We start from the raw sequence: 13233 nt of genomic DNA on the forward strand, positions 1-13233 counted from the left end.
CAAGTGTATAAGACTGAAACTAGACCCTTTCCTTACACCATATACAAAACTAATCTCGAGATGAATTAAAGACTTAAATGAAGGCCAGGTACAGTGGCTCACGTCTGTAATCCCAGTACTTTGGGAGGCCAGTGTAGGTGGATCACCTAAGGTCAGAAGTTCAAGACCAGCCTGGCCAACATGGCTAAATCCTGTCTCTACTAAAAATACAAAAAAAAAAAAAAAAATTAGCCAGGACTGGTGGTGCATGCCTATAGTCCCAGCTACTTGGGAGGCTGAGGTAGGAAAATCACTTGAACCCGGGAGGCAGAGGCTGCAGTAAGCTGAGGTTGCATCACTGCACTCCAGCCTGGGAAACAGAGCGAGACTCCATCTCAAACAAAACAAAACAAAACAAAACAAAAGACTTAAATATAAAACCCCAAACTATGAAAACCCTAGAAGAAAACCTAGCCACCATCCTTCAGGACATAGGCATGGGCAAAGATTTCATGACAAAGATGCCAGAAGCAATTCCAACAAAAGGAAAATTGACAAATTAGATCTAATTAAACTAATGAGTTTCTGTACAGCAAAAAAAGAAAAAAAAAAAAACTAACAGAGTAAACACACAACTTACAGCAGATAACTTACAGAATGGGACAAAACACTTGCAAACTATGCATCTGACAAAGGTCTAATATCTGGCATCTATAAGGAACTTAAATTTACAAGAAAAAAACAACCCACCCCATTAAAAAGTGGGCAAAGGACATGAACAGATACTTCTCAAAAGAAGACATACATGCAGTAGAGAAACATATGGAAAAAAAAGCTCAACATCACTGATTAGAGGAATGCAAATCAAATCCACAGAGATGCCATCTCATGCCAGTCAGAATGGCCATTATTAAAAAGTCAAAAAATAACAGATACTGGTGAGGTAGTGGAGAAAAAGGAATGCTTATACGTTGTTGGTGGGAGTGTAAATTAGTTTTGATCATTGTGGAAGATAGTGTGGTGATTCCTCAAAGACCTAAAGACAGAACTACCATTTGACTCAGCTATCCCATTACTGGGTATATACCCAAAGGAATATAAATTATTCTATTATAAAGATACATGCATGTGTATGTTCATTTCAGCACTATTCACGATAGCGAAGACATGAAATCAACCTAAACCTCCAACAATGATAGACTGAATAAAGAAAATGTGGTACATGTACACCATGGAACACTATGCAGCCATAAAAAAGAACGAGATCATGTCCTTTGCAGGGACATGAATGGAGATGGAGGCCATTATTCTTAGAAAACTAACACAGGAACAGAAAACCAAATACCATGTGTCATCACTTGTAAGTGGGAGCTAAATGATGAGAACACAGGGACACAGAGGGAAACAACATACACTGGGATCCATTGGAGTTTGGAGGGTGGGAAGGGGGAGAGGATCAGTAAAAATAACTAAAAGTAACTAATGGATACTCAGCTTAATACCTGGGTGATAAAACAATCTGTACGACAAAACCCTATGACACATGTTTACCTATGTAACAAACCTGCACATATACCCCTGAACTTAAAAGTGTGTGTGTGTGTGTGTGTGTGTGTGTGTGTATGAAATATATATATATATATTTTTTTTAAAGATAGGAAAAAATATGATATATATATGTATGTATGATATATATACATATATACATATTTTAAAGAATAGGAAAAAACCAAACCAAACCAAAACATTGGTTTCCTCAAGAAAGACAGTTAAAATAGAAAAAAGGCCTGAATTTATTTGGCAGAATTAGCTTTATAAAGGAGAAAGTGACTTCCCCTTTCTCTCATTACTATGGAATAATAAAAATAGCAAATTTGGTTACTGTTACTTTCTTTTACTAAAATGAGGAAAAGGGAAAAGAAACTTAGGGAAAAGAAACTAAAAGGAAAAAGAAACTTAGAACTACTAAATCAGGTGAGAAGGAATCAAAGGCATTTAATTAATAAAGTGAAAATTATTAAAATTATTTAAATTAAAAAATAGAAAATAGTAAAAACTATCATTTATCTAATTTGGAGGTTTTTTCATTTAATTTAATTGAAAATAATGTTCAAATGTACTTTTCTCCTTAAGCCAATTATTACAGTAAATTAATTTCTTTTATTTGCTAAACTATACATGCAATAGAACACTGAACCAACATTAAGCAATATTACAGAAAACAAAAAATAACTTCAAGGGTAAAAACATATTCTATACATTTTAAAGTTAAATGATATTGTAAACAGTCCATGCCAATAATAATTTAAGAAAAAACTAATATTTAAAAACATCTATAAATAAAAAGTTGCACATATATGAAAAAAATAGAATACTTACAATATCTTCTATTATCTCTTTGATAGCTGCCACAGCTAAAATAAATAAGAGAGGAACCAGTGTTGTGTAACGACCTGTTGGTGATACATCAGGTATTTGCTATTTGGGGAAAAAAACAGGCAAGAGAAAAATCAATGAGAACTAGAAAATGTAAAATACATTCAAAAAAACAGTCTTAGTGCCTTCTTAAAATATGCCTCACTGGTTTTACTATCTTGGCTGACTTATGCTGGGTGAGGTAATTTGTTCGTATCTAGTAAGTACTGGAAAAGCATGTTATTTTCATGGTAAGCAGTTGTGTATAGGACTATAGCCTCCACTGAAGAATTTGGTTACGTAAGTTACAGTATATCTATTCACTAAAATATAACTATTAAAATGATATTTTAGAAACACAATGATAAATATGTGTGGAAAATATCCACACGTTATATGAATACAGCAGGTTACAAAAATATAGGAATTCTATGATCCCCTTTTTGTAAACTAAATCAATAAACAATGCTTAGGAGGGTAAACTAAATCAATAAACAATGCTTGGGAGAAGAAAAAAAGACCAGAAGGATATATACCCACCATTTAAGAGTAGTTATAAGAGTTTTGTTGTGTTTTTAAATTTTTTTATTTTCAAGTTCAATGAAAAAATTTTTTCAAATTCAAGCCTATGTTCAATATGCTACTTTTTAATAAAATAAAACTTTTTCTGAATACAACTAATTTAAATACAAAGAGAAGCACAAGATTTAAATTCATGCATTCTAGGGTTCAGAGTTGATACTTTTACTATGAAAATTAACATTTTAAGAAAGTGTCCTATCCCCTTTACCACCCAAAATGAATAGTCCTTCCCACATCAAATTTATAGAACATCCAAAATAAGCTGATAAAAATGATCAAAGGGCTTGAAAAAGTAGTGGATTCCAACACTGCTTGCAGCAGCAGCCAGAAATATGCCCATCAAAACCAGCTTATCTCTCGGCATTTAGATAAACCTCAGGGGATTAGTCCTGGACTTAACATTTATTAGTACCTGAATATTTGACAAGGTTTTATGATATGACTTTACCTGAAGCAGTGCAATAAACAGAAAAAATGAATTAGCAGCTCTTCTGAACTGAGAGTAGAGAAATCTTGGAAGGAATGTGATTATGTTGTATTTTGCAGTGCTAGAAAACAAAAATGAAAAGTAGCATAAAACTTCTCCATGATTAGCATCCATACTTACAAAGTTCTGTTACTACCATATAAAAAAATTAGGTAAGAAACATTTGCTGCCTGTTTCAAATTAGGAAAATATTGTAAAGGGTCATTAACTTAAACGAAAAATCGTGAAAACGTTAAATAAATAATAAACAGTGAATACCACAGGTTCTATTTTTTGCATAATCTTTTGTCCTTTTTGGCTGAAAGATTTTTAATTATCCTGCTTAATATTACTAGAAGTAGCTTACAAAGAAGAGCAACTTTGGAGCTAAAGGGCTCCAGCCCTCCATAAGATAGAGTACAACATGGGACTAGAAAATATAATCTTGCAAAAAATACCCCCCAAATCAGCAATTTGATCAGACACTTGTAAACAGAGATGGCTTTCCTGGATAAATTCAGGGAGATTTCTAGGGTTCTGCTTGAATTTTCTTCACTGCCACTCCAGGAACTTGGCTAGAAATCCACACTAAACACACCAGATATGCCCACATCAGTAAGATATAACCACTTAGGTCTTAGAAACATCCAGATCTTCCTCACGTTTATCAAACAGAAAGGAGAATAAAGAGACACATGTCACATTACCCACGCTGAGAAATTTTACTCTAGAATTTGAAGTTGTACATATTAATTTTAAGTGGGCACTTCTTAAATCTAGTAACTCTGCCACTGGAAAAACACTTTACTAGCACTGGAGGTGTTTATGTGTTCCTAGAAGCTGCCTAAGTGGCCAGTGCTTATGCAGAAACTTTTTACATTATTGTTGGAACTAAAACACAATTGTGCAGTGAAGCAATTCACGCAGCCCTCCATCCCTCCACATCATACTAAATTTCACAACTATCAAAAAACAATATTTAAAGACTTACATAATCAAAAGGAATTCTCAGAGCAGAATTGCAAAGACCTCTTCTAAAATGTTAAAACTTGTTAACCAAAACCAGTAATTCATCTCTGTATTAACAGGTTTAGGACAGAGGCATTTACACATAAGCAGATTCCATTATTCAGATCATGAAGAATTGGCAATGAATGGGTGCTTATTCTTTCTGCTCCTTGCTATTTCCAGATTCTTATTAATATTTCTCTACAACATAGAAGATGGAAAAACAGACTATTCACACTGCCACAATGGAGCTCTCAAATATTAACTGAATGCCCAGAAAGCTCTTTGCAAGCATTTTCATTTTGACCTAACCAGCTCTGCTCTGTTGGCTGGTCTCATGGCATTCTTTGGTAGTTCTTACCTGACATGGTTATTACAGAATTTTGTCAGCTGGGGCTGGTTGATGAAAATAGTCCTCACTTCCTCCTGGTCAGCCAGTGAGGTCTTCTCTGAAACATCATCTGTCTTCTCATAACCTTAAAAAGAGTTCATCTTCTTATTGGACAGGAAATGTGTTACGGTCCAATCCACATTTCCTAACTAGTCTAGAATATGAAATCTGTTAAAAGCTACTTGCTTCCCCTTACTGTTGTTTCTAATAAAAAGTAACATCCCCATATTTAACAGTTCTACTAGATTTAAAGGGTAGCATTTAATAGTCAGGTAAAAACTGAGCCATGTCAAAAACAAGATATAACATAAGCTTTAAATTTCCAACCGTAAGTATTCAACTTATTTCCTTCCATTACATAAAAAGATGTTCAGAAGTAAAAATTAATTTTTAACTGGTTTAAATTACAGTTTTAAGTAAAACTAACAAGATAAAGGTAATTTAAAATATAGTCAAAAATTTAAGCATACGTATTTAATGCTTTTCTGTTTTTTTTCCCCAGATGAAGACAGAAGAAAAGATAAACAGTAAGGTTTAAATAGGAAACCATAACAAAGAGCCAACTCACTATCATCACCTATTTTTTTCTCCAGCTAGAATTCATGTTCACAAATGAATTTTAAAATTCTCAAGAGCACTTCAAGTCATCTCATAATCATTGAAACAATGCAATAGATTCAACCAGGTACTTTGTTACAATGTTGACAAACACTTTCAAAAATACATACAATTTATAATACAGAATATGAACAGATAGTATTTTAAATGGCTTTTTGTGCCTTCTAGTGAAAATCAAAGGGGTGACAATAGTACTGTATCGCCAAAACCCATTTTTTTTCTCTTTTCTGCCTAGCCAGTGCCAACTTTTCCCATAAGGCCTGCTGACATGTGGTTTCTTCTGAAGTGTTCTATGATATTAAAGTTAGGGGAACTTCTCTGGGTTTCCACAGCCCTCTGAACCTCCCCACTCTTCAGCAAAACACTAACCAGGTTTTGTTGCTGCCTGAGTCAAGTTCCCCCTACCAGAATGGGAACTCCTTAGGGCCATAGATGGTGTGCTACTCATCTTAACACCAGCGCCAACAAACAGCAGGTACCCAATGTTTGCTGAATACATACACCCAATGACAAAGGAGTGGTTATTTTACTGTTTTTTGAGGTCAAGAAAAGCTGCTCCACCCAATGATAAAAAAACAACTGACGGCCAAGTGCAGTTAACAAACTACATAAAAAGCTGATCTGTGGGATTTGTTACAGTATGAAACCAGAGGTGAGAAGCATAGCACAGGGGACTAGGGTGTGAGAAACAGTGTCATCTGTGCAGGGGAGAGCAAACAGGGCAGTGCTGCTGGAGCACAGACAGAAGGCAAGGTAGAGACGGATGAGAAACCATGCTGAGGAAACACACAGGCCAGGTCCCAGAGGACCCTGCGCTCTGCTTGGCAGCCAGCCACTGAAAGCTTTCCAAGTAGGAGGGGCATGGGGGAGAGGCACATTGTATCCTTATCACCCTGGAGTTCACATGGCTATTAGGTACTGTTACACCCATTTTATGGTTTCAGACTCAATCAGCAGCTTTGCTCACGGTCAGTCTTTCACAGGTTTTTTACATCATGTTCTAAACACATTAGTTCTCTCTCTAGTTTCATATAATTGAAATTTCACACATGGATTATCAATAAAGGGAGATCAACCTTTAAGAAAATTAAGAGTCCTTTATTAGCTCTTCCTTCATGGTAGCACAAAGACCAGAATGTGCTGTTCCTAGCCTCTCTGGTATTAGAAAGACAGCCTTGACAAAACCATCTCTCCACTCCACTCTGAGCTGATGTTCTCAGGTTGTGTTGTATTTACTTTACATAATGGACTTTTGAGTCTTGTATTTACTTTATGTAATGGAACTTTTGAAGGCATGGCCCTGGGATGTCCTTAGCTGAGAAGCTGGGTGTTACTCCCTCCAGACACACCTACTTACACGGGGGTCTCAAATGCTGCTAGGAGAGCACTAGATACTGCTATCCACTGGAAGCAGTTGGATACTGCATCTCCCCATCAGATATTAATTTGTATTCATGAATTTCTGTGGGGCAAAGGATTTTCCTTGAACTAAAGGGATTGGAATCAATCCCATCCCTTATGTGGAAATCAGAGTAATGAAAACAATCCTAGGGGCCCAACCTAGGTCAGAAAGTAAGGGATCTTTAAAGAGAAAACTCGCCAAAATGGGGAAAAGTCTACATTGTAACCTGTTGCCAGGGGTGGGACCACTGAAGGGACTGGATGGCTCTGAGCACAGGATATCACAGGGTTTCTTTACCCAGGTACTACAGAAAAGCTTTGGCAAGATGTTGTACACGAAGCTGAATGTATGCAGAAAGCCTGGGGAAGGAGATCTCCACCGAAAGCAGAGAGCGAGGCTCTCCGCCAGTGAGCTGGCAGGCACCTCTCCTTTGTCTCCTCAGCAGTGACATGGAGAGCCAACAGGCACCTGAAACCCACTCCCAGAATGTCTAAAGGCCAGAGGTTGTAGGTGCAGTTATTTCCTTGTGTTATGCATCTGTTTTATCTGTTGAATCCTAGCAGGTGACAGCCAGCTAACAGTAAACAGGCATAGCAACCTTGGAGGTTCTCAGAAATATCTCAGTGAACATACTTGACCTCAGAGATCCTCAGCAATATTCCGATGAAGGTACTTGGGAAAAAGACTAGTATTCTTGCTAATTTTGAAGTGAGAGTTTGTAATCATTATAATTAGACTTTTCAATGAAATCATCTTACATTGCAGAAATGGGCAGGTTAGGTCTAGACTTAATGTTAGTAAACTATCAATCAAGACTCTCTTAGTGTCGAGAGAAACAGGCTCTTCTATTTGATTAATGAACCAACACTTGGAGGAAGGTATGTAGCAATTTTTATCTCACAGTTCTGGGTTAGAGGCAAAAACACATTTGCTACGTTCAAAATCGACAGCTATTCAATATGTACCAGATAATTCTATTTTATGATTTCATTTTTAAAATTTCCTTTGCATATCACCATCTTCATCAGCTATAATAAGCACATAAAGAGCTACCTGTGCACACCTGGGCAATGCCTAGCTGAGCTGTTGGAGTAGAGTGGTAACAAAAGCAATCAAAATAGGAGAATCCCTTACCACCCTGCCACAAAGAGGGCCAAACTAAGATGGCGTTCCTTCCTAGACATGGTTTTATTCTTCCTTTTAAGGAGGGAAACCATATCCCTTACTATTTGTTTAATAATTTAGAGAGTTCGTTCACGTAAGTCATTAAAATTTACTCATAGTTTTTAATTCACCTGTCTTAACTCCTAAGGACTACTGAAAACTGTGATGCTTTATGTCATCCCCTCACAGAAAGCAGAGGAAGGGGAGTGTAGTTCTGATCTAGCAACAGTTCTCACTGAGTCTTCCCAGTAGGTCAGGCCTTCAGAAGCCTTCTTTGTCCATAAGTCATGCTAAAGGTGAAATTTACTGACAGAAAGAAACACTTCTTAATCATGCGCTCTGGTATCTCTCTCAGCTTTTCCTAGCACAATCTTGCACAAAGAGGGCACACAATACTTGCACATTTAATGGAAATGGACTGCAAGGCATTCGACTGACTGCTTTCGAGATCCACTCAGTGACCCATTCGTCTTCTCTGGGTTCAGACTGAACTCTGAAGCCCACCATGCAATAGTTTCAAACCCCCACATTAAGTATAGTCGAATGAACAGTATTTGGCAAATGGCAAAGCCAAGAATAAAACATGACCTTAGGCAGTTACTTACTTTCACTAGGCTTCAATTTCCTAATCTATCACAGAGAAATATTATGTGTTCATCTCCTGGAATAGTTGGAAGTAAATGAAGGAATATGTGTGTAATGTACTTAAATACCTAATATTGTAATAGATTGAATAAATGTAATCTATATTATAAATGTCTATTATACTTAATGAGTTAACAGGGTAGATAATTATATAGTCATAGGCTGAGCCTTTCATAAAAATTAGAGGTGTCTTCTGCGTTAGAGGTTGAAGAATGTTTTGGGGTGGTAATTCTTTACCTTGTGGTGTAATTGACAGTTCACCTGCTTCCCTTGCTACATGGTAAGTTACGTATTATACCTCTGGTTCATAGTAAGCCCTCGAAGTCTAATGAATTAACAAGCGAGCAAAACCAGATTAGTAATATACAAGAAACAGATTTTTCTCTTTCAAGTAGACATACGTTGTCCAAGCCTGTAGGTTTGATGTATGAATCCAAACAACAATCAGTAAATTTATGATGAGAAATACCTGCCATAGAAACTAGACTAACTGAAGTTCCATAATCAATTCAACTCTCCCAGATTGGCCTATGTAGAAAGTTAAATGATCAAAGTAACCCACCCACCAGTGGTTAGATGAAATAAGACTCTCATAGCATTGGGGAAGCACAGCCTGATGCAACCAATCCTGCTAAAGGGGTAGATGCATCTGTAGGACAAACCTCTTAAACGTTTGTTGTAATATCTTGGCAATGGAGCCACGATACTTCAAGTCTGTTGGCTAATGCTTCTCTTCCCTTCCGCAGTGCTGAGAAGACTGAGGATAATGTTTAACCCAATGATTTACTCCTTCCCTGACCATCTCCATCCTCATTTTCATCTTCAAATACAAATTGATATTTAATCTTCCAGTGGGATTACCAAACCCTGCAGGCCTAGGAACCAATCTGGCCCCCTTGCAGGTGACTTCGCTCCTAAATATGTTGATCTTACAAAGAAATGAGAAGGCATACTCATTTCCCAAATTTCTAAGTTGTTGGAGGCATCTCAACATGGCCCACCAGCACAGACACACAAAGCAAATAATGATAGTAACACCAGATACATGCTCCTTCCTCACATTTTGGATTCTCCAGGAGACTGACTCAGGCATTCACCCCAATGTCCTTGGTGCTCAGTCAGATATTTGACATCCACTAATAGCACTATTAGTCTTCTTAAATTAAGTTTCATAGAGCAAATTGGCAGGCAAATTCATACACCTATCACTTTGAGGAATGGAACTAGGCTAGGATCGTTTTCTGTGTATGAAAGCATATTTGTATAATGGCTTCAGGGAAATCTTAGCTTCTTTCAACATTGTGTTCTCCAAGGTAACTTCTTAAAAACAGTCAGAATCAAACAAGTCTCCCAGAATAAATGATTCTGGTCTAGGTTTTATTGAAATGAGCAAGGAGAAGACTTTTCCTTATTTATGCCAAATGCAGATTATCATTCAGTAATTCAGAATCCCAGCTATATTGAAAATTCCATATATAGTGTTTGCAATATTCTGCTTGATTCCTATTTCCCCCGCCAGCAGAAAATCAATTTTGTTTTCTGAACTGTGGTTTATCTCAAGCAATAATAAAATTATCCAGTATTTGCTATGCATATTTTATGCATATTCTAAACATTAAGAGGCCAAATTTTATATTCTTCATTATAAAATGGCCAAATGCTATTTCTAAACTTCTGAAGGACCAAGAATTTCAGTATAGGGAATAGTCACATATAACTTTTAACTACTGAATGTGCTAATAAGAAAATATTACTTTGTATTACCAAATAAATATATACAAGCAGCATCCTCCTGGTGACCATTTCAGCTTCCAGCAATAATTTGATTTGTCAAGAAAACAAGGGATGCTGGTGGGTCAGTATCCTAATTATGACTCTGAAGTGAGCAGGTGTCCATCTTCCCAGAACAGTGTTTCATCACTTAACCCATTTAGGGGTTGTGAGGTGAGCTCACGTTTTTCTACCAATTACCCACGTGACCCTGCACAAATCACTCCATCCCTAGGGGTTATTCTCTTCCTCTGTAAAATGGGAAGCCAGGCTAGGCTAATAATCTGACATTCACTCTCAGCTCTAAAATCCTGTAAAATTAATACCTGCTGGGCAGCAGGCATTAAAACGATCAATAGTTTTGTTCAGAAGAGCAGGGAAATTTTAAAAAACAAAGTAAAAAAATTTCCCTCCTCGAGTCTTTACGAGATGTTTCACAGCAACAGTTGCCTTCCTTAATCTGTAGCCAAAACTCGTCACGAAGTGAAATGGTGGTTTGTTACGGTGACTCAATTTCCATATTTGAAAAGCTAAGTGACTATAATCAGCTGCCAACAACTACCTGGTACTTACTGATCAGTGACTACTGGGTTGCTGAGTATGATCACACAGAGTATTCCTTTCTTCGTCTGCCCAGATTCATCATTACATGCTTATATGCACACCGTATAATGGAACAGAGGAAAATGCTCAATAGTATGAGTGAAAGGCTTCTGCTCTGCTCATAGGATGACAGAAGTATCATCTCTGAAATATTCCATTTTTCATCCCAAATACCATGATCCAATAAGACCTGTTGTTCATTCATTTGTTCATTCATTCATTCAACATACTTAAGAATCTAGTATGTGCCATGCATTTCTAAAATGCTATGGAAACAGCAGAAAATAAGATAAGGTCCTCTCTCAGGGACTTATTTTCTAGGGAAGAGTAACATAATACAGATCATGTTAAGAGTGAGGAAGAAAATAAACAAGTGATTGATAGAACAATTGACAGAATTATCTGTGCTTAAGTTTCATTATGTATATAATAGAAAAAATAACGGCACCTTGCCTCAAAGGGTGGTTGTAAGGACCTAGTGCATACATATAGAGAACAATACCTGGCACTAGTAAGAGTTCAGTAAGGAATGTGAGCTATTTTCATTGTTGTTGTTATCAGGGCTAGTGATGCTACTATAGCTGCTGCTATTTTATACTTAGTTGTCAGAGAAGATGTCTCAAAGAGAGGCTGAATTGAGAACTTGATGTCATATAAAGGTAGGTAAGGGGCAGTGTCAACCCAAAAGGGGGAGTAGCAGGAAAAGCCCTGGAGGAGAGAATGAGCCTGGCATTTCCGGGAACATGAGGGCCACTAATAGTAAACAGAGCATAAAACAAAAAGAAGCTGGGCCAGATTGCGAGAAACAGTAACAGCTTGAATTTATATTCTTTATGCAGTAGGAATTCACTGACAGATTTAAGTAGAAAAACCATTCTGAGGATACTGTGATAATCCAGGTAAAAGATGATGAGTCCTGGGTTAGACTGTGATGACAGAGAAGAAAGGAAGTGGATGCACACATTATATGCCTCTGGAGGCAGAGTTGGCATGAGCCATATAACCTCTTCACAATTCTATGATGCCCCATAGTACTACCACCTGACGCTACACCAAGCAAAAGCCCAAGACATGAAAGAAATGTAAGACTTTTAAAAATCTCACCCACAATGTTTTATTTTGATCATGTGCTAAATTTATAATATTTTGGATGTGTTGGGTTAAATATATTGTTCAAATTAATTTTGCCCATTATTTTAGGATTGTAAATACAACAATTAACCACTTAATGAATAGAATTCTCTTTACAGCCAAACAACCTTAATCCTTAGATATCATGCATCATTTTTCTCATTATTACATGGTAACCAATAATGTTTAAAATACAGAATATAATCAAGGAGGGCATTAGAGAATCATGCTTAAGAAGAGAGAAAATGTTTAGGTCTACTAGTTATGAGCTCTGGTTACTTTAGACAAGATAATTAACCTTTAGTTGGCTACCCTCTTACGTGCGTTTGTGGAGATTACATGAGATAATGTATGTGTAAAGTGCCTGGCTCCTCATGCATATGTAAAAAATCTAGCTATTATTTTTATTATGAAATCAGAAAGGCAGGTGTGGGAGGAAATAAATAGACTATGTAGTCATACATATGTTCAAATTCAGATTATAACACTTCTACATGGGCAAATTATTTAATCATCTGAGTCTCAGCTTCCTCACCCATAAAATATGGTTAATGTGAGGATGACATTATGTCAGCATTGTAGCACAATACTTGTCATTCAAAGAGTTCCTGTCACATTCTCCTCCCCAGGGATTTATCTCCCCTTCAAAATACTTGATATGGAGCCAGGCACAGTGGCTCACACCTGTAATCCCAGGACTTTGGGAGGCAGAGGCGGGCAGATAAACCTTAGGTCAGTAGTTCGATACCAGCCTGACCAACATGCAGAAACCCCGTCTCTACTAAAAATACAAAAATTAGCCAGGCGTGGTGACGCCTGCCTGTAATCCCAGCTACTCAGGAGACTGAGGCAGGAGAATCGCTTGAACCCAGGAGGTGCAGGTTGCAGTGAGCCAAGATCGCACCATTGCACTCCAGCCTGGGCAACAAGAGTGAAACTCTGTCTCAAAAACAAAACAACAACAACAACAACAAATACTTGATAAGGGAAAAGGAAAAGCCTTAAAGACTCTAATGTAGGTATTAATATTTACTTATTTTGGATAACATTTATAGTTGT

General features: G+C 37.1%; 1 protein-coding gene across 8 annotated transcripts in view; it reads right to left on the minus strand.

Moving 5' to 3' along the window:
• The window catches only part of ATP8A1 (ATPase phospholipid transporting 8A1), a 249208-nt gene that overhangs the window by 212134 nt on the left and 23841 nt on the right, over window positions 1-13233 (minus strand). For 3 of the 8 annotated variants that reach the window (XM_032272089.1, XM_032272076.1, XM_032272091.1), the window contains exons 1-4: window positions 5829-10244; window positions 4812-4926; window positions 3425-3524; window positions 2359-2457 (exon numbers count right to left, since the gene is read on the minus strand). In XM_032272089.1, the coding sequence (XP_032127980.1) occupies window positions 2359-2457; window positions 3425-3524; window positions 4812-4926; window positions 5829-5958 (444 nt within the window). In that variant the 5' untranslated portion in view covers window positions 5959-10244. Of the gene's footprint in view, window positions 1-2358; window positions 2458-3424; window positions 3525-4811; window positions 4927-5828; window positions 10246-13233 lie in introns of those variants that run through there. The other 5 variants (XM_032272101.1, XM_032272106.1, XM_032272095.1 and 2 more) reach the window with 3 other exon arrangements.

Source organism: Sapajus apella, unplaced genomic scaffold (genome assembly GCF_009761245.1).
Source record: "Sapajus apella isolate SASKATOON/1434 unplaced genomic scaffold, GSC_monkey_1.0 scaffold5, whole genome shotgun sequence".
Classification (NCBI taxonomy): domain Eukaryota; kingdom Metazoa; phylum Chordata; class Mammalia; order Primates; family Cebidae; genus Sapajus; species Sapajus apella.